Source organism: Sorex araneus, chromosome 1 (genome assembly GCF_027595985.1).
Source record: "Sorex araneus isolate mSorAra2 chromosome 1, mSorAra2.pri, whole genome shotgun sequence".
Taxonomy (NCBI): Eukaryota; Metazoa; Chordata; class Mammalia; order Eulipotyphla; family Soricidae; genus Sorex; species Sorex araneus.
Genome location: NC_073302.1, coordinates 420,596,847 through 420,619,514, shown reverse-complemented (window position 1 = coordinate 420,619,514; position 22,668 = coordinate 420,596,847). Strand labels below are relative to the sequence as shown.

At 38.0% G+C, this 22,668-nt stretch overlaps 1 protein-coding gene across 8 annotated transcripts in view; it reads left to right on the top strand.

The window, feature by feature from the left end:
- Positions 1-22,668, top strand: part of CADPS2 (calcium dependent secretion activator 2) — a 541,525-nt gene that overhangs the window by 459,522 nt on the left and 59,335 nt on the right. For 2 of the 8 annotated variants that reach the window (XM_055143028.1, XM_055143015.1), the window contains 6 exons: positions 7,360-7,501; positions 7,623-7,742; positions 12,105-12,260; positions 13,636-13,783; positions 14,668-14,682; positions 21,029-21,103. In XM_055143028.1, the coding sequence (XP_054999003.1) occupies positions 7,360-7,501; positions 7,623-7,742; positions 12,105-12,260; positions 13,636-13,783; positions 14,668-14,682; positions 21,029-21,103 (656 nt within the window). The remainder of the gene's footprint in view (positions 1-7,359; positions 7,502-7,622; positions 7,743-12,104; positions 12,261-13,635; positions 13,784-14,667; positions 14,683-21,028; positions 21,104-22,668) is intronic. The other 6 variants (XM_004602056.2, XM_055143031.1, XM_055143053.1 and 3 more) reach the window with 3 other exon arrangements.

The following is a 22,668-nucleotide window of genomic DNA, read 5'->3' as shown; positions in this document are numbered from 1 at the left end:
GGTGAAAGAGACCAGATTGTGACTCAGTTGGCCTTCACACGTACATAAGAAATATGCCTAGAGCAAGAATTCTAAGGACCAAGCTAATGGTGAAAGAAATGATTCATCAAATGGCAGGTTTGAAGAAGATAAAAAATCTGTCTGGGGCTTGTGTCGTTCCTTCCACTTGGCTATGATTAAAGAAAGTTTTGCCTAAAGAACCCTTGGAGATGAAATGTAGTTTTCCTCGGGGAGAGAGTACCAGCTGCACCCCAATTTTAGCAACTGTCCCCAATCCCCTGCCCCTCATAGGCTCACAGAATCCCAGAGCTGGGCTCATGTAGAAAACAAACTCAGGCTCTTCATTTTTGTCCAAAAATACCTGGTTCATGCTTGCCTATCTCTCCTCCCTCCCTCCATCCATACCCCCCTTCCCCACCCCCCCAACCCTAACTAAAGAGTTCATTAGATGGACAATCAATTTAAAGGGTAGTTAAGGAACAACTTTGAAAAGAGAGATGTATTTAAATTAAAGGAAAATAAATGTTTTCCTAATGAAGCAATTAGCGTAATACTTAATGGCCATAATGCCAGCACAAATAGATTTTACCTTCACATGCTATTTTCCATAAGTGTTTCTGTCCATCACCAATAAGGCAGGTGACAGCTTCTGAAAATGAAAGCCATCTGCAAATGGCACAAATCATTGCTTTCGGCACTACTGCAAGGTAAAACCCTTGTAGCTAGTCACCTTTTAATCTGTGGATATGCTAGCAAGTGGCAAATGACCATTCTACTGGGAACTGATTCCCAAGTGAAAAATACCACGGTGCTTCTTCTTTAATTAACAGCCTTTTCACATTGCTAGCACATTAAAGCCATCCCAGAGAACACCCGTGCTTATATAATCAATGTCACAGCGTCTCTGCCTAAACGAATAATAAATGTTCAGGCTCTACACTAAGTGAAAACCTATTCTCCAAGACTTTCACCTTCATAAAGATGGTCTCATAAAAAATCGAAAAAAGAAAAATTGGAATGTGGTCTCAGGAGGATAAAAAGGCTAGTGTTAATAATTAACAAGGAGAGTGAAGTGGAGTCAAATTAGCCATAATAGAGCCCAGAGTGACTGGCAAAGTCACCTCTCATTATCAAAAAACTCATTAAGAAATGAAGAGGTGGAAATCCCGCTGGGTTCTTCTCACACTTAGGCTGTATCAGAGATGATTTTTCAGATTTCTTTCAAATGAAGAACTGCTAGGTCACCATATTGTATATTAGGTTCATCTCCAAGCTTTGAAATATGGAAGGCTGACACCTGCATGTTATCCCACCTCGAGTGCTTTAAATGAGCTGTGTATCTGAGATTTATGAATTGAGATCTATAGCCATATATGTGCAGGCATATCTTAGGAACAATGAAAAATGGACAGATAGCACGTCTAGATTTTAGTAGTGCTGTGTGCCTGCATAATTTTCTAGATTGGTGCATTTATAAATGATGAACTGACCACTCAAATGTGGATGTGTGTATATTTATATGCATATGGGCCCCACCTGGAGATGCTGTGGATCTGCTCTTGCCTCTGAGATCAGGGATCACTCATGGGGTACTTGAGGGACCATACAGAATGCCAGGAATAGAGAAGTGGTCAGCTGAATGCAAGGCATACACCTTACTCCCTGTACTCTCTCTTACACTAAAATATGAAAATATATTTAACGTCGATCCTCAGAGTTGATTCGATTCAATATTGTGGAATAGAATGTTTTACTGACTATTCAAATAAAGGAAATAAGAAAGCAAGGTTTCATTAGCTTTCCCTTTCCCAAATAAATTCCATGATGCAGTTTTATTTTCTCTGCTATCAGTAGTCATTTTTTAATTTTGAACCCTTTTGATATATTTTCTTGCAATGTAGTGCCTTTAAACATTACTTGCTCTAGAATGTATATGTGCTTCAAGGAAAATGTATAGCAACATTTGTAATTCCTGAAAGCCATGAACCTTCCCCCCCCATCCTATGCTCCCCTCTATACACACACACACACACACACACACACACACACACACACACTCACTCTCTCTCTCTCTTTCTCTCTCTCTCTCTTTTTCTCTCGCATGTTTGAGAAGTAAGCATGCTACAGCCACACCAAATTGTTCTCATTAGAGGGATAAGTATTGTGAGTTATAACCCAAAGATAAAGCAGGGTAAAATAACAGATGCTTTTCATTGACCTTGAATACTAATCTCATTCATAAATGACAGCATGAGAATTATGGTCCACAAGACATCTTTGTGATACCCTCAAACTTGGTCATGATTCTGTTGGTTTTGTTTTCCTGAATTAATTTTTCCAAAAACAAGTTGTGGTTGCCTACAATTCACAACATCCAATCACCTTTATAATAGATTTAAAAACAATTCCTAATCTTTAAAAGCACATAACTCTGATGCAATAAAGTATAAACACATAACTCAATTGTGTGTAGTATATTATGATATTTAAAATTAAGGTATAATGGACATAGAACATCATGTTTAGACAGTTTTAGTTACATCTTTACTTTCAAAATTGCTTCATTGGATATATTGCCCACAAAACAAGCAAAATGACATTACTATTCCTTTTTTACTTTTCAGTATTTCAGTTGCTTTAATAAATGATAGATGAATGAAGACGTTTTTGATTAGTGACCTAAAGGGAAACAGAAGAGGTGAATTTGTTTTTAGAAGGTCATTATGCCACGAAGGTATAAATTAAGTATTTCCAAATTGCTTCTAAAGTATTTTATTAAAATAATAAAATCTAATGAGTTTACTGTTTTACTTAGACTTCAGTGGAATACACTGTTTCCTGTAGGGGCTGAATTTTTATTTGTATTTATTCAATAATCAGAAATATGTTGAGTAACTAACAAATGTGCCAAATTTTTGTCTTAAATGCAAGTTCTAAATCTCATGATATGTGTATGTGTGTTTTCATTTATATGATACTTATCTAGGCCCCTGTACTCCTGATTTTGCTGCTGACGCCCATTTTTCCATTTCTTATGTTGTAACTTCTTATTTTATGCACTTATCAACATGAAGACTGGCATATCATATCTTAATTTACTGTATTTGTGTGGTTAAGAATTGACGCTGTTTGTAGTTCCTTGAATTGTAGGATTATGCCAAACTTTTTTGTTTCTAGAATGTTAGGTGGTGCTATTCATTTTCCTTGCTAGTAATGAATTACTCATTTTCAAATTGCCTAATTAGAATTTTAGAGGACAAACAATTCTTCCTAATAATCCATTTATGCTGATTAGTTGGAAGGGGGTGGCATAATATAAAAAAAAATAGATTATCTTGGCACTGGAGTCACCAGCATATTTTACCCTAAGATGATGAATGAACTTTTTTACCTTTAATTCTTGATTTACCTAGTAATTTTTGAACCAGCAGTTGTTATTAATTGAATTACAGTTTAAATTCTATTGAAATCTTACTCTTAGAATCTCTGACAAGTTCTGTAAATGTAATACGCCTTTTCAGAGATAATCAACAGAAATTTATTTTCAAGATGTTTAACATAGTGCCTCTGCACCCCTGGCTTACCTTTTATTTAAGCTTTTACTTTCATTTTGCATATATAGCTATGTGATAGATATCATTGATACTTCTTTCTCTAACTTGAGTGATATTTGAAAACATGAACTCTTTGGGGGGAAAAGAGATTATTTTTATCACCGATGTACATGCTGGCCTTCCACTATCATAGGTTCTTGTAATCACCACTTAAGACTTCTTCTGAGCAGTCTTTTCTAGCTTCACACCTTGCGGATAATGTGAGAACATTCTTGCATAAGGCCACATTGAGAACTTGCCTCTTGCAATGAACCGTTCCAGTGGATACCTTGTAAAGATTTAATTTGGACAGGTGGCTGCCCCAAATCATAACCTATCCTTATTAAACCATATGGAGAAGGCAGAAGCAGTCATTCTGATGCCTGGGGCTACACATTAACAGGGCTTTTGAAGAGTTCTGATACGAGGGGAATGCAAACTGACATATGGGTAACTGCGAAGAGGAGCATATATTTACATAGACAAGTACAGGGCAGTGACCTCCAGTAATTTTGCCTTTCAAAACTCAACTTTCCCTCTTCCTCTATGTATAATTTCTGTCCTTTTCTCTCCTTCCTCTCTATTTTTCTCTCCCTCTCCTATCAGTTTTGAACCCAATTACCAAAGAAATCATGCTTCTAATTGCTAGTTGTCTAAAACTTAAGAATATAGGTTTATACTTTTATTTATAAAATAAATTAAATTGAACTCTTTGCCCACACATGTGTGTACACACTCAAGCAGCAAATTTGATGACAGCTTTAGGATTCTTCAGAGTGACATCAAGATACCTGGCTGAACAGAGAAGACATTCTCCCTTTGCCACACTCATTAAAGTAAAAGACGTCTAGTAATCAATGTATATGTCCAGGAGAATGGAAAGTAGGTTGAGGACCCAAAGGACACATTTATTCATTGTCTAATGATTAAATGTCCTAAATTCTGTCTCTATTTTCTTAGTAATAAGATTTTTTTTAAGTAACTTTGCTTCCCACATAGAGTTTTTGTGATGATTAAGTGACAGGTATATGTAAAGAGTTTAGCACCAAGCTTTAAGTAGAGATTCACTAAATGAATTTGGGGAGCCATATACATATATATATATAGGCTACCGAGAGTATTTTGACCACACGACAGAGCCTGGCAAGCTACCCGTGGCCTATTCGATATGCCAAAAACAGTAACAAGTCTCACCATGGAGATGTTACTGGTGCCCGCTCGAGCAAATCAATGAGCAACAAGATGAGAGTGACAGTGACAGTGATATATGTATATATATAAGTATATAATATATACTATATAAATAATATATAATATATAATACTTATATACTATATATTATATATACTTATATATATTAATTGGTTTCCCCTAAAATATAGATGACTTGAATGACATGTTTTTTCTTAATTTGTGTCGTAATTTGGGGTGGAGCAGGGCCAGCTCAGCGTCATTCAAAGCTTGCTCTGGAATCTGTGCTCAGGGATCACACATGCTGAGAATCAGGGACTGTATGCAGTTCCAGGGTTAGTAACTGCCTTAACCCCAGTACTATACTTTTGACCTCATTAACATACAAAGTTTAAATAGCATTTAGTGATAAGTCACTGAATTACAAATCTCCATAAATAAGTTCCCTTCATTATGCTACTGAAAACATCGTTAATATTATTTTTTCTAAATAAACCACATATCATTAAATAGGATTATCATTCCCACGGTAATGTGAACTTTCTTAAATATAGGAGAGAAGATTTTGTAACTATAAAAAAATATTAAATCATGTCCATTTAAATTCAATATGCCAAAAACAGTAACAAGAAGTCTCACCATGGAGACATTACTGGTGCCCACTAGAGCAAATCGATGAACAACGGGTTGGCAGTACGACAGTACGACAGTGCTACAGAGTTCTGAGAACTGTTGCTTATATTTCTCTTCTTTCTCAACTAATTATCACGGAGGGTCACACCTGGCAGTGCTTTCTCCTGGCTTTGTGCTTATCGGTCACTCCTGGCATGTCACTTCCAGTGGGGCTCCGAAGACCATTTGGAGCACTGGGATTGAGCCTGGGTTGGCTGCAGGCAAAGCAAGCTCCCTGCCTGCTGTACTATAGCTGTCACCCACCTCAAATGAGTTTTTACAGTTCTTTCTTCTCCTAAAAGCAAACAACCCCCAAGATGAAAATCAGAAATCCTTTTCATCGATTAAGTTGTTTCATGATTATTTTGTACAATCATAATTAAAGCAATATGTTTCATAGTAACTATCACCTTTTAGAAGTGTTCTGTTTCCTAATAGGTCTTATCTAATTTTTGATTGATTTCAGACAGTGAATTGCTGTACAGTTGAAACTCATTTATGGATATGAGTGGATACTCATTTATGTACTGATATTAAATGAGTTAGATTGAAAGAACTAAGTAAACACGGAGCAAATACTATCCTTTTAATTTTAATTGTTTTTACTATATTATTATAGATTTTCCACTTTCCTTAATTGACCCTTTTACTTATGTGTGTGGGGGGAGGAGGGGCGCTGGAGTGATAGCACAACAGGTAGTGCATTTGCCTTGTATGCAGATGACCCAGGTTATTTCCCCATCCCTCTCGGAGAGCCCGGCAAGCTACTGAGATATCTTGCCCACACAGCTGAGCCTGGCAAGCTAACCATGGTGTATTCGATATGCCAAAAACAGTAACAAGTCTTGCAATGGAGACGTTACTGGCACCCGCTTGAGCAAATCGATGAACAACGTGATGACAGTGACAGTGACAGTGTCCATTTAAATGGAGAGTCTAGGAATTCTCCACCATAAAACATAGGACTCCCTATGTATGTGTCTCTGGATTCAATCCCTGACACCAAAAAAAAAAAAAATGTGCTATTCAACTATTCAGTTTTTCTGAAACTGAGCATGTAGCCCAGTGGTAGAATGCACACCTTATGAGTGTGAAGTCTGATCCTTGGCAGAATACACACACACACACACACACACACACACACACACACACTTACACACACAGAGAAAATAGAAGAAAAATATTGTATCCCCTTTCATACTTAGAATTATTACCCTACACCACTTTCATGAGGGCTGGAGCAATAGCAGAGGGCTGGAGTGATAGCACAGCAGGTAGGGTGTTTGCCTTGCATACAGCCAACCCGGGTTTGAGTCCTCCACCCTTCTTGGAGAGCCCGTAAAGCTACCCAGAGTATCTCACCCACACAGCAGAGCCTGGCATGTTACCCATGGCATATCCAATATGCCAAAAACAGTAATAAGAAGTCTCACAATGGAGACATTACTGGTGCCCGCTTGAGCAAATCGATGAGCAACGGGATGACAGTGATACAGTGATACCACTTTCATGTGTATATAGTTTTCTAACCTCAGAATTGTTTAATTAAAGTCATACGGGCATTTTCATATTTATACTTCTGTGGTAAGCATTCATCATATATTTTGCCAATATATTTTTTCAATTTTTAATGAGATTCTGTGGTTTACATTGCTATTTATAAGTTTATCGCACTCATAGTACCAGCACACCTATCATGAGTGTATGGGGCATTTTTGCCCTGAAGATGCCGTAAGAAATTTTAAGTCATTTGTAAGACAATATTACGGGAAATGAGACTCTTTATCATCTGTACTTACCTGTTCTATGGGGACAGAGTCTTTCAGAAAACTTGAGCCCACCCATGTTTTCTAAGTGCATGATAATATCTCTCTGACAAACAGTTTCTGCTTGCCTATTTCAGTACTTTTATGTAATGGGAAATTTCACAAACACTTGCAAGATATCTTTGTGCCATTGGTTGTCCGCTATGTCGACCTCATGGAGTCCTCCATCGCCCAGTCAATTCACAGAGGTTTTGAGCAAGAGACATGGCAGCCCGTCAAGTAAGTATCTTGTTTAGGGTCCCTGGAGTAGCTCCTTTAATCCTAACCCTGTAGTTGTGTATGTGGCCATTTTAGGTATTGCTTTTGCTGGCCTTTTCCCACATTGTTTGTTTCTTTACAGGAATATCGCCAACAGCCTTCCCAATGTAGCTCTTCCAAAAGTTCCGAGTCTGCCTCTTAACCTTCCACAGATTCCTAATCTTTCTACTCCTTCATGGATGACTTCTTTATATGAGTCCACGTGTGTATTCCTCACTTATTTCCTGGTGATGTGTTAGCTAGTGCATGGCCTTGGCTGTGTCTTTTGCAAATATCTTTAGATTGCATGGCCTTTGTCATCGTTGGTTGAGGAATACGCTTGTGGTCCCGTTTGTTATAGTTTTATGAACTCTAGAGCTAAGCTTAGCATATCAGTAATTTTAAAAAAATGTCAATTTCCCCACCCCCCACCAAATATTCACTGGTTTATTGTGGTTTGTCTGTCATCTATGGGCAGGACTCATTTCACAACCCAGATTATAGACTTTCAGTGACATAATCAGACTTCACCATAGTCAGATAATCTGTGGCAAATAGTATGTCTAGAATTCTTAGTTGGTTTTGTTACTGCCGTGATTTACCTTGCTCATTTATAAAACCATTTTGTAAGTTGTTTAAAGATTGTCTGTTTTTTGTTTTTATCGTAATTCTAACTGTAAATAAACAATATTACAGGTTCTAGGAGGGGTTGTCCTTTATTTCCCATTACATCAAGTTCCTTTTTGACTTTTCATGGATCAGCTTATTTTGAAGTAATCTTTATGACATCAAAACAATAATATTTTTGGCCTTGGACTTCGTTCCCCACCCCGCCGTGCTCAGGGGCTAGTACAGGTATTACGGTGCTTTCTTTGCTTCTGGCCAAGCAACCCCGGTTCTATCACCAGCACTCCATGGTCTGTGAGCATTGCTGGGAGCACCCCATAAATATAGAGCCAGGAATAACTCCTGAGAACCACTGGGTGAGACCTAAAATTTCTCCCAAAATAAATACATGAAATAAAAATTATCCAGAATCTATCTACTACATATCCTTGCAACAACTCTCAAATCTGTTCCCAATGTTCTGTGCATACAATCTATAAAAGAAGGAAGAAAAATCCAAAACAATAACCCTCAAAATAGTAGGTTACATATCATCACTGTACTATTAGTGGTTATATGATATTATGTAACACATGCATCTTTTTCTTACAGTCAAATACTTTGCATCATTCTAGAGTGTAAGTGGTATCTGTACTCAGGAACTACCTAGGAATTTCTGATAGTGAACCTTTCTAAATCATTTCTGCTTCTGTATACAGTTAACAATTAAACTGTTCTCCTGCATATTTCTCTGTTTAATACCTTTGGATTTAACCAAGCACACTATATTGTGTGCATAATCATGTAAAATTTCAAGGTTTTTTTTCTATCATAACAATTTTTTTAACTTTGAGATGTGTGAATCTTGTATCTGTTTATTGAGGCACCCTTCTATTAGATGAGTGGGTTTTTAATTTGAGGCCATACCCAGTGGTATTTGGATGGCCGTACTGGAAATCAGACTGAGTCTACTGCTTGCAAGTCAAGCAAGTATCTTAACCCCACTATTTCTCCAGTCCCTGAGAGGTCTTGTTTTGTGTTTGTGTGTGTGTTTTAGGACTGCTCCTAGCTCTGTCCTCAGGAATCACTCCTAGTGGTGCTCAGAAGAGCAAATGCAGTTCCAGGGAACAAACCTGCATCATCCACATGCAAGGCAAGAGCCTTAAACCCTGTACTACCTCTCCAGCACTGAGAGGTCCTTCTTCAAATTATCTGTCTCACAGAACAGGAATGATGATATATTGTGGCTTTCTATATAAAGTACTGATGCTATTCTATAAAAATATTTCACAGTTAATTCATCCTTATCTTTAACTACCAAGATTATCAATAATAAGCTCTTGGTGGAAGAGAAACTCTACAGGGGTTATGGTGCTTGCCTTGAATCCAACCAACCCCAATTTGATCCCAAGCACCACATAGGGTCTCCTAGTACCCCCAGGAGTCAGTCCTAGGCACAGAGCCAGGAATTGCCCCTGAGCACTGTCAGATATATCAAGATGGCAATAAATAAATAAAGTAGTTTTTTTTTTCTCCAGTGCTCATAATGTTATGATGTCATTGCAAATAGTGTTTTGCACTTTTGCTATAAGGCATATGATTTCTTTAAGTTTCTGCTTCACATATATCAGGAATTCTAACTACAACTTCATAATTAAATAAAATTTGTAATATCAAACTAGCCATAGGTTTGGGTCAGAAAAATAGCTCAGTAGGCTGAGTGTAAGCTTTGCATGGAGGAAGCCCAGATTGTATCCCAGCATTGCATGGTCCTCTGGGCACCATCAGGACTGACCCAGAAAAACCACCACATAGGGCCCAGAAGTCTCCGCCCCTTGCAGGCCCCCCAAAATAGAATCTCTGCACTTATGGATATATACAGAGATTTTTCTTTTTATTTTTTTCCTCATATATGGTGGGGGGGAAAGCATAAAATGAGAATTTTTCAAATATTTTTCACAGTACTTCAGTATAATATTTTCTGGTTCTTTGTTTCTGGTACTTTAAGAGCTCAACCTGTTAAGATTAGAAGATATTAAGTAAGATGCTGTGTGTGGTGTTCAGAGCTGTGCTGTGATTGGTCCCTCGAGATAATAACTCTGAGGACATCTTGGCTAGACAAGCACATCATGAGGAGTTTACTAGCAGAATCAGGATGAAAGTAGTTTGGTAATGAAGCTGGGAAGCTGAGGCGGGGGTGGAAGTAGACATTAGCTTTTAATTAACCTGAGCAGAAATAATTTTTTTAGCTAGCTAATTAAGATACATTTAGCTAAATAATGTGGCTGTTTAAAATAATCTTATGTTTTATATAGGTTTTCCACCAAGCCCTTGGGTCAATGAGTTTATTTCTTTTTACTTTGACAAATAAAAAATATGAATTATATAATTTTTATAGAAAGTTTTAAAAAAGGAGGTTAAAGAATCTTACAGCACCTTTTAATTTCTCTGTTCTCTTTTATATTGTTTCCATATGTATTAGCATAGCAATATTTTATTTTCAAAACATGTTTTCCTCCCAGACTGGATACTGGCATAAGGGAAAATATTTTTTACCCAAATATGGTAAGTACTACCTCTGCCATACACATTACCTTCAAACAGAGGTGAAATGTGATACCTTTGCATCATTTTGAAACAAAATCAAATGCATAGCAAATATTGGTTCCACTGCCAGAAAAATCTAAGGACCAGAAGTGTCCTTAATTATGACCAGAAGGGTCATCATTTTGTTCCAACCTCAGAGCATCTTGATTGTCATTTCTCTGTTGGACCTACTTTGCTGGTCCAAGTTAAGTTCAACTATAAGCTTTGAAAAGGTACAAAGACTTTCAAGAAAGATGTAAGATTTCTCTACCACACCTACTACTTTATTTCTGGTGCTTATTTCTCCTTTTCCTGGGTATGAGATATTTAAAGCCCTCTACACTATATACCACCACAATGAGAAAGGCATGTAGGTATGAGTAGGAGAGCAAAGTTACTAGTTGTTGTCATGTGGGTTTTCTTCAATAAAACAAGCTTTACCAAGTTTACTAGAGAAAATAGTCATGCATTTATCTGTCTCCTAGAAATTCATAAAGAACTTCAAAATATTTGTTCTTGGGCCAGAGATATAGCGCCAAATATTTGCTGTGCCTACAACTGACTCTGATTTGATGATTCCCCAGCCCCATATATGGTACCTCAAATACAGCCAGGAATGATCCCTGAATGTAGAGCCAGAAATAGCCCTTAATCACTGTCATGTGTGCTCACCCCCCAAAAGAAGTTTGCTCTTGTACATAATAATTGGATTTCTTTTTCTTAATAAAAATGTTTATACCCCTTTTATGGGCTGGAGCGATAACACAGCGGTAGGGCATTTGCTTCTCTTGCTGCTGACCCATGTTCAATTCCTCTGCCCCTCTTGGAGATCCTGGCAAGCTACCGAGAGCATTACACCTCTACAGCAGAGCCTAGCAAGCTACCCCTGGCATCTTGGATATGCCAAATACAGTAACAATAAGTCTCACAATGAGAGACATTACTGGTGCCCGCTCGAACAAATTGATGAGCAACGGGATGACAGTTACAGTGACAGTGACCCCTTTTGTGAAACTTTATTACTGTATTACTCCAGTAATTAAGAACTAAGGAAGATATAAGTTGATCAGTGAAAAAATAATTACCATTAGCAATTTTCTGTGAAGTTTTTCCTTGAATGACATTTAGTAAGAAAAGGAAAAATGAGCCAGAGAGATAGTATAGTGGGTAAGATGCTTGCCATGCATGTGGCTGACTCAGATTTGATCCCCGCACCCCAAATGGTCCCCACCAGCCTTCCAAGAGTGACTCTAAGTTCAGAGCCAGGAGTAATCCCTGAGCACCACCTGATGTGGTCCCAAATATGAAAAAAAAGGAAACAAAAAATCGTGTATAGGTGATTCACACAGCTAACATGAAAGTTCATAATCTTCCTTTTCCCTTTTTCTTCTAGTAACGGCTCAGCAACATCAGAAGATCTCTTTTGGAAACTTGATGCACTGCAGATGTTTGTCTTTGACCTACACTGGCCAGAGCAAGAATTTGCCCACCACTTAGAACAAAGACTTAAACTAATGGCCAGTGATATGATAGAGGCCTGTGTCAAAAGGTAGACATATCTTTTAAGTTGCTGCGTAATATACCAGCAGCAGATAGGACTTTTCTTCAGATAACCTAATGATAGGTTATCACCAAAAGATTACACTCATGTCAATCCAAAATAGACTAGGTACTACTATGAGCAAAATTTTATTCATCCATGTAAATTGCTAAAATTTTTTCAGATTTCCTAACAATGGCCCTTGTCAGTAGCACCCATACCATATTGATCATTTCTGTTGTGCTTATGGTTACCTCTCTGGGAATACTGTGCTTTAAATTCCCAGGGCAGCTCTAGCTGAGACATATGGAAAAGGCCCATTCAGTGCTTTATATATACTGTTTCTGTGTGCTGTGATAAAGCATAGCAAACTCAATTTATGATCAGTGTTATCAATTGTTCTGTCTACTGGTAATCCCAATCTGCATTCGATGAGTTTCAAGTGTCTATTTATATTCTTCAGAACTTAACAAAAAATAATTTCTAGTTGCTTATGATTCTAGGAATAAGTTCTAGAGGCTTGTGATTCATCGAAATGTGTTTCCATTTGTCTTACTATTACAAAATAAGCATAACTTCATAATTCCCCTAGCATTGGTCTAAGTACATGCTTATCTTCCCCAAACACTGCTGAGACTACACCACCCTCCCACAACCCACACACACAACCCACCCCCCACACCCCTTGCAAAGAAAGAGGAAAAAAAAAAGAACAACCCAACTGCAGTTTGGGGTATTTGAAGGAAAACCTACATGATGTGAAAGAATTGCACATTGTTGATTACATACCAATAATGATGTTGAGTATTATTATTATGCTTTAGAATTTCTCAGAATTGCATAAATCCTCACCTAAAGAAACGTTTTCTTTAGGAACAGAGCAACAGGACTAATTCCTGAGTACAGAGCCAGGAGTAACCCCTGAGTATTGCCAGGTGGGGTCCAAAAGCAAAAGCAAAACAACCAAAACATAGAATTAATTTGCTTTAATGTCAGTGATTTCTCTACTTGGAAAGATTCAAGCAATTAATTATGTGTAACAAAGATGTTTCCCATTCAAACTGATACCTAACAAATACCTTTATTTCCTCTTTATTTCCTCTTTATTTCTGTAAAGACACTGAGTGATAGTAAAACTATCACTAGTAAACTAGGTTTACTAGATTTACTAGATAGTAAACTAGGTTTAATGTAAAGTAACACACTGTAATCTTCTATCTGGGACCCCTGAAAAAAATAGGACCCCATCCCCCTCTTCCAAACATGGCCTCATTTTTCATTTGCATGCTTTAAATTAGCATCTTGTAGTGTTGATTTCACTTTGACAAAACAGGCAGAATGGTTGTCAGAATGTCTTACTCTGAATTAATGTCTTAATGAATAGAACAAGAACTGCATTTGAAGTCAAACTGCAAAAGGCAAACAAAACAACTGACTTGCGCATCCCGGCTTCTGTGTGCACAATGTTTAATGTATTAGTTGATGCTAAAAAGCAAAGCACCAAGCTTTGTGCCCTGGATGGAGGACAGGAGGTAAGTGGCTGGAGCAGAACATAGAGAAATGCATCCTGGGAGTTTCCAGGCAATGGAGATACAGTCTCCAGAAGGCATTCATGTGATTAGATGTTACTAAGAAGACAAAATTCTTCCAATACAAGCAGTTGGATGATAGAATAGTGGTAGGGCGCTTGCCTTGCACGCTTGGGTTCAATTCCTGGAGTCCCATATGGATCCCCAAGTCAACCAGAATTAATCCCTGAGCACAGAGACTGAAGTGAGCCCTGAGTATAGCCAGTGTGCCCCACCACCCCATGCCTCCCAAAAAAACCCAAATTCTCCATTACATGGCATTTACTAAAGTTTCCTTTATCCTTTGCTCCTGTTCATTTCTTCTTGTCGTTGTTTTTTTTTTTATGAGGACTGTCCCAAATTTTATAGCCATTGAATTTCAGATATGCCATTTACAAGCTTAGGTGTTGTGTATTTGCATAACCTTGCTTTCCCCAGGCAAAGTAGAAAGTGACAAGGTACCTGTTTTGTTTATACAAATCTAAAGTATTCAAAGTCTGGGTCCAAAAAAGCTACAAAGAAATAGCATATGAAATACTTTATGTACACAAATGATTCCACTTTTAACAGATCAAATAGAAACATGTCAGAAAACTAGTTCCTCTCAATAAATATCTTATTTATCTATTTGATTTCTATGGAATATTTGGTTCTGTATTCAAAAGTACAATTTTAGGTTAGCCCGTGGTTTATTTTTGTTGACAGTGGTGATTAGGATAAACTGCATCTACTTTTCTTTAAGTTGATATTTTGTTACTTTTTTCCTCCAATGTAATTATTTTCCCATCATTTCTTTATTTCCATGTGTTCTTTCGTCGTCTTTTATTTTCCCTCATGGCATGGTTCAGTTTGGTGGTCAGTGGGTAAGTCTTTTATTTGTCTAAAAGCATATTTTTGATTTATTGTTTTATACATGTACCTTTTGTTTATTTTCATGTCTTCAAAATAAGTATCACTCCATCTTTAGATTTTTGTTTTCTTTTTGCTGTGAAAAACACCAAAAGCTTACTACTCCATAACACTACACATGTTATGCTATTACCTTGAATAAGGTTTAAGAGACTCATTTCAGTCTAGTTAAGCTGCAGAATCAACGAATTGCTATGAAAATCTTTTAAGATGAAATAATTTCAACTCAAATGAATCCCTCTCCTTTTACCTAAATTCTGAATATAATTATAAGCAGAGTTAATGTAGCACTTTCCAACTGCATATATCCATAATATGTATTTTCACTAATATTAGAGAATTTTCAGCTTGGGGCTTAGGATGACATACAACACATCAGGATTATTCCTAAATCCCTCAGAGACCAGGGGGCCATTTTGAAGTTCACTCCATATGGAAGAGTTCACTTGTGGAGTTAGTTCAGTGAAGAACATGCCCACCAATGGAAGTATTTCCACTCATGTCTGTAATGTAACCTTCATCAGAAGTAGAGAAGAAGTGGTCCATGTTAAGATCCTTGCCCCTTGTGCACCTATAGTTGCTTCAAGATGTCACCCAGAACCTTGGGAGAACATGATTGGGAGATATGCATATGAGAGAGAGAGAGAGAGAGAGAGAGAGAGAGAGAGAGAGCGCTGTGGTTATGTTAAAGTCTTACATAAGTTAGAACTAGTATTTATGAAGGCAATAGTTCCCTTCTGAGCAGAAGGTTTAGATAATTGTGAAGGAGAGTTAAAAGACCCTTTATTTATGAAGTTCGTAGTCATTTAACTCAGCTAGAGGCATTACCTTTTGGGACATATCTTAAGTGCACCTGCACATATTTCATTATGTGTGCAGTTGAAAAGGGAAATTATATTTCTGATAATTTAGCAAATAATCTCACAGATGGAGTTAGTATCTCATATGTAAGGAGTGTAGTATAGTCAGTAACTATCATTCTCTAATCAGTTGCCACATGGTTTATATCTCCAGGTATCTAAATGAGTAGGCAGCTGACTTAGATGGCATTGGCTGATATCTCCCTTTTTGTTTATGAGTACCCACATGCCAGCCTTTGATTATGTACGAATATTGACTAAGTCTCTTTATAAGCCCGTCTATTTCTCATTGGATTTATAGAATAATCTTGCCTTTTCCCAGTAATACCAGATTCACCTATTTGCTCTCATCTCAGTATACACTGCTGTAGCTGACACACAATAGGCACTTAGTAAATATGTGCTGAATGAACAGAAACAACTCACTCTAATACTTCAGGAAAAGAAAACAGGCACACAGCAACTGACAAAACATTGTTGCATTGTCAAGTGATGTTTTTACTTTAATGGGGGAATGGTTTTAAAGAGTAATCTGTTGCTCTGTTCATTATGTCTGCACCTGTACCTTCTCACCAGAGACAATTAATTCCACACAACTTTTCACACGATTAATATAGTTCGAAATGTGCAGGTGTAAAACCCATTAGCAACCCTAAAAAGTCGTAAACAAGAATTTCAATACAAAGTATTCTGTTCTTTGCTTTGAATCTCCAATAAAAAAAAATAGACACCGAATGTATGGGCTTTCTGCTTTCTGTATGTGCTTGAAATCATTTTAGGATTGTTGCAAAGAAGTGATTATTTCACATGCCTAGGGAAGACAGAGGGGTTATTTTACAGAAAGCAACTTTGGAAGTTTTTAAAAAGGCTAAATTATTAGAAGATTTGGAGCTCTACAAAACTTTAAACTAGAAAGGTAACCCTATATTTTTCTAAGCTGTAAAGGAATTAGCTTTCCCAAATCTCTCATAAATGGCTTCATTGTCATTGCTGAGACTGAACCTTGCCCACAAGGCAGCTACTTCTGTGCTCCCAAATTAATGTTCTGTCTTCTTTCGTGACATATGATGGTGTAAAAATGCTTGTTCACCACTCAGAGCAACATTTAACTTCGTGATTGGGTAAAGAGGGATTTGCTTACATGACAGCTGTGTATAATGAGTCAGCAATCTCAGGCCAGTCTCTTAGAGACCAGCGTAAAGATCACAAAACCATCCATGCTGAGAAATCAGTTATCCTTCCCCTCAGAAAGCAGGTGCCTGCATGGGCTTTTAGCAGTGTCATGCTGTCAGAGACACTCCTCCCAGAACCCATCTGCTGATGAAGAAATCACCTTAGTTGGACAACTCTGGAACCCCTAGATGTGTGGGGGATTTGTCCATACCCTGGACTGACAATCCAGCACATTTAAAATGCATCCCCAGAAAAGACAGCTTTGAAGAGTGCATTAGCCTTTGGTTAGTCTTCATTTCTTGCATGTTCACATGAGAACACTTGGGTGAAATGATGATCCTTACCTGAGTGTAGGGGAGCCAGTGCCTAATCTCCGAGTTAGCCCTGCACTCCTTTAAGTGAAAATTTCTGAATGCTATTAGAGTTTACATTCAGTGTCATCCCCGGTATTAGCAGGGCACAGTGCTTACTGCTGAGGCAGACTTGAGCATTAACTTAGACTAAGCTGCATCTGTCAGTGCCCTAGTCTGTAGTCCAATTTGGAATACTCCAGAAAGCATTGTGCAGGTTTTTAATTGTTGCACTTAAAAATAGGCAGATTTTATACAAAAGGTGGCCTGTGCATCAAAATGAAAAGAAACCTCGCCATTGTATCAGAGGTCATATAAATAAGATATTAAGATATTCAAAGTCTGTTTCTACCTTTTTATTGATTGCTTTTGATATGTTTAGTTTTAAAAGCTATTTGGATCCCTTGAAGATTAATGGCCTCGTTGTCTTTCCAGGACTTGTTTGAAGCATATGTTCTCTTTTCCCAGAATATTTATGTGGTAGAATATAAATTCTCAGGTTACGACCTCCCCCACTCTCAATCACAAGGAATCCAAATCTCCTGTGCCAACGGTGCAGCTACAGCACATTCTAGAAGTTCCCACCAAATGGGTTCATGGAAGTCAGAACCAATCTGATAAACATGTAATAGCAGAACCTTATGAAAACCTAAAGGCCCTTGTGTCTTTTATTTTCCTCTTGGATAGGAAAATTTAAGATTTGTCCCCTTTGGACTAGGGAAATGGCATAGGGGTTAAGGCCGACTTGCATGTGGTCATCCCTGATTCTGTCCCTGGCATTGTGTGCAGTTGCCCAGGCACAGCCAGCAGTGATCTCTGAGCACAGAGCCAGGAATTAACAGGCCCTAGCAGAGTGTGGCCAGACACAAATAAGAAAATACATTATGCCCTTTATCCTTTCCCATTTTTGCTTTTGTTTTTTTGGGGCCAAACCTGGAAGTGCTCAGAGCTTGCTCCTAACTGTGCTCAGGCATCATTTCTGGCAATACTCAAGGAAACTCACATGGTGCTGAGGATCAAACCCAAGACTGAATTCTCTCCAGCTCTTCTTTCTTTATAACTTCTTGCTTTTCTTCTGTTTTCTGAAACTTTTGCTGCTCCTCTCTTTCTTCTTTTGTTAGATCAGCTGTCAAAATAAATAAATAAATAAAAGAAGCTAAAGGTGTATGTTCTGTGAGATTTTCATGGTTCATAGTCAGTGATTTGCCCTCTCTTCCGAGAAGGAATAGAAAATAACCTTACAGAGGTGAGGTTTGGGGTAACATAACCCAAAAGTTTAGCATATAGAAGCTCTATTAAGATATGCTAAATAGCCTTTTGGTGGCATTTGATTACTTTTAAGTAAAAAAAAAAACGAAAGAAACTTGGGTCAGGGTTAGAGCTCTGAAAGATGGCACACATCAATTGCAGGTGAGAGGCCCAGATTCCATCTCACGCACCTTCTGCCATCCTTAACCCCAGCACTGCTGGATTGATTCCTGTGCATTATGCCACAGAAGCCCTTGAGCATTTCCAGGTGTGCTCCCAAAAGGAAAATAAAAGCATAGCCAGCAGAGATAAACATTAAGGATCAGACATATTTAAGGATGCAAAACCAGCTGCAACGTATTCTTAGCTATAGGAGCCCTATCCCTATATGTTCCATAGTGCCTGTGATGGGAAAGGATGTGAGTGGCTGGAAGCCATCTATCTTGTTTCCCTTTTGCATTCCCCCTGCAAAGAGGTACCTTGCGGTCTGGTGTGGGATTTTTTTCTTGCTGCGCAGACACTAGTTTGCACAGGGAAGTCTGTGAAAAGAGCCGCGGAACAGACACAAGTCAGAGCATATTTGCATAAGCCCCTCCACTGCCCACTCAGCTGCACAGCTTCTCTGAGGGACTTCCCACTCCACACACCATGCCCTGGGGTGCTTCCCACTCATCATGCCATTGGCCCTACACACATGCTCAAGTAAGGTCCTACCTTGCTCAGAAAGGTGCTGATAATCATTTTTTGCTTTTTGGGTCACACGCGGCGATGCTCAGGGGTTACTTCTGGCTCTGCACTTAGGAATTACTCCTGGTGGTGCTCAGGCGACCATATGGGATGCTGGGAATCGAACCCGGGTCAGCCGTGTGCAAGGCAAATGCCCTACCCGCTGTGCTATTGCTCCAGCCCAGTTGCTGATAATCTTCTGTATCAAAACCTTGACTACCAGTCACCCTTTTTTGGCTTTTATTTTTTTCTTCAACCCTGCTTTTCTTTATTCCCTCCCTTCCTTTCTTTCACTTCAAGTTGTTCCAAAAGCAAGAGTTATCACTTTGTGCAATAGAAGTCTAGCCTCTGTCTTTCTGGGGTTTTTTATTGGTGTTTGTTTGCCATACCCGGCAATGCTCAGGGATTGCTGCTGGCTCTGAGCTTAGGAATCACTTTTGGCAGTGCTCAGGAGATATTATGGAGTGCTGGGGATTGAACCCAGGTTGGCTATGTGCAAGGCAAGTGTGTTATCCACTGTACTGCCTCTCTGGCCCCAAGACCTTGTCCTTCTATCCCTCATATTCCCTGCGGTTTGGAAGTTTAGGAATCAGTCAGTTCTTATGAAAGATAGGCTGGATGAAAGGTAGGCCGAAAAGGCTCCATTTTTCTATGTGAGGTGAATTTTAAACCACTTCATTAGCACTTGCATGCACATGTGCATGTGCGCGCACACACATACATATACGCAACAGAACAAGTAATTCACCTGCTTAAAAGAATGCTTCCTTCTTGTTATTATTTATACAGGTAGATGAGACGACCACTTGTAGCTGTCAGAGCCAATGGAAGGAAATCATTCCTGAGTATTCCAAAGCAGATCTAAGTTGATGTTTTGTTCTGTGTGGAAACTTTGAGACATGTTTTCAGAAGGAAAAAAAAAATAGCTTTCAAAAACTTACATCTTAGGAAACTATTCAACCAGCAGCTGTTAAGTTGGTCTGCTGTTTATACTGACCTGAGTACTTTTACTCTATGCATTATGTTAGCTATTCCAAGAAGCCTTGAACCATCAAGATAGGGTTAGTCTTTACAAGTCACATTTTCTGTGAAGTGGCTATTGGGGACAATCAGCTGTCAGATAAATGCTTCTAAAGGAAGAATTACTGTTTAAATGAATGTGCCTTCATACACTGTGGAAGCCAAAGCTCCTGCTAATTTAAGAATGGAACTCTAGTATTCTCAAAAGAAAGCAAAAAAGAGTCTTTCAGATTTATTTTAAATACATCTTTTTGTATTTATTTAAAGGCGTCTTTTTCATGAAGAAGCAGTAATAAAACTATGGGTAGTGAGGGCTGTTTCATTATACCTTTTATGGCCTATTAATTTGTTACCATCTATTCACCTTTGTTGATGAAATTTTAATTTTGCCCTTGCTTGAGCATATTGTAAGGATTGTATAAACTGCTGCTCCCCACACTGACAAAACGGTCCTTTTAGACCAAACAATTGGGAGCTCATTTTATTTCTAGAGCACATTTAAAATAACTTATGAATGAGAGTTGTCAGACATGAAATGCTATATTAATTAAATCTTTTTCCAGTCTTTTTGCTTCTCTAGCTAAACCACCCCTTTAGAAAAATACATGGCCACCTTAATTATAGAGGAGAAGACAAAAAGTATCCTTCACATTCCTCTGCCTGAATAAGACTAAGAACTCAATTCATCTATATAATAACCCCATTAGCTGCTTAACTCAATGGTGCACATGGGAAAAAATTCAACCACAATGTAAAAAGTGTTGATTGGGTGGATCATTTTCAAGGTTATATTCTTATAATGTACAAAATGATCATTTGTAGTGAATTTGATATATCCTAACTAGTAGCTTTAAAGCATTTAAGGCTTGGGATAAAAGTTTGGGTCCATGTCAACTAATTCATCTTTCTCTTTTAATATGTAGCAACAGTACCACTCAAAAATAGATGATTTGATTGACAACACTGTGAAAGAAGTGATTTCACTGTTAGTTTCAAAGGTAAAGTATTTATCATCTCTTGAAATTAAATTCTCATGGAATATTGTTAAACATGACTGAAAATTGTTAGAAGTTACTGCCTTGTGAGTTTAAGAAGTAGATACTTGAAAAATTCAAATTTTTAGAAAAGTTACAGGTAGAATTCAAATTCTTTGTTAACAACTTTCAAGTTTTTGTGGTTTATAATTAATTTTGCTTCCAGTTGCAATCCTGTTTATAAAATTAGTTCTCTCTGGTTACACCTCCCTAGTTTGCATTCATGCCCTCCAGATATTGGCTTTCACTCCAGCGCAGAATTGAGTAGTCATCAGTCCTTGAGGTTAGGATCTGTTTTGATGAGTGAGTCCATTGGGGCTCTTAGAACTGACCTCAGAGGCAGAGTGAGAAAAGATGGCAGGCTGGTGTGTAAAATCTCCACTCTCAGAATCTACCACGATTTCCTGCTTTATGTTCCAAATATCTTAGATTAAATTTGCTGCCGTCAAGTGTATTCTTGAAGATGGCATATTAAAGAGTGCTGCGTTAAATAATTAGATGACTTAAAAAGCCCACTAGGGCCTAACAGTCTATTATGGGTGACATTTGAGATCAGAGTCAGGCACACAAAGAGAGAGAGAGACTATAGGACTGAAAGAGAAAAGAGAATGGATTGGACCCAAAATGGGAGACTTCCAGATGAGCAGATAGACCTTTGGCTCCTCCATCAAAGAACCTCCTAATCAGGCTTCATAAAACAATAAGGAGAATGTACCAAAAGCAAAGGGCAGAGAGCAGGTTGTTTAGAAAAGCAAAAAGGAACAGAAATAAATAAGACACATGAAAAATGATTATGCCTCAACTATAACTTCAGAAACAGAAATCCCATAATCATATACTATTTTTAGCATGCCCACATAGATCATTTAAAGCTAACACTCAGTTTTATGAAAGGTGAGGTGGGATGCTCACATTTCTTTTAAGTGGGAATATAAATTGTTCCAATCTATATCAAACTGCCTTGCTAGTTGGAAATTATATTAAATACCTTCATATGCTTTCACCTAATTTTTCATATTTCTCACCACTCAGATACACAAAATTAGGTGAATGGATATTTGCCATGTGGTTTCTACTGAAAAATTGCAAACCACTGTTATCTCAAACATGAAGGAAATAAGAAAGTAAATCAAAGGCCATCAAGATTAAGAAATATGCGTTCAAAGATTATCTGTGATGAAAGGATTTCTGATATACCAGGCAAAAACAAGTTGACTATTAGGAAAATAAGAGTAATATGAGCTGGATTTGCACTGCATATGTTTAGGATAAGCATAAGAAAGTTAAGAACTGGGTCTGGAGCAATAGCACAGCGGGTAGGGCGTTTGCCTTGCACGTGGTGGCTAACCTGGGTTCAATTCCCAGCATCCCATATGGTCCCCTGAGCACTGCCAGGGGTAATTCCTGAGTGTAGAATAGGAATAACCCCTGTGCATCACCAGGTGTGACCTATAAAGCAAAAAAAAAAAAAAAGGAAAGAAAGAAAGAAAGAAAGAAAGAAAGAAAGAAAGAAAGAAAGAAAGAAAGAA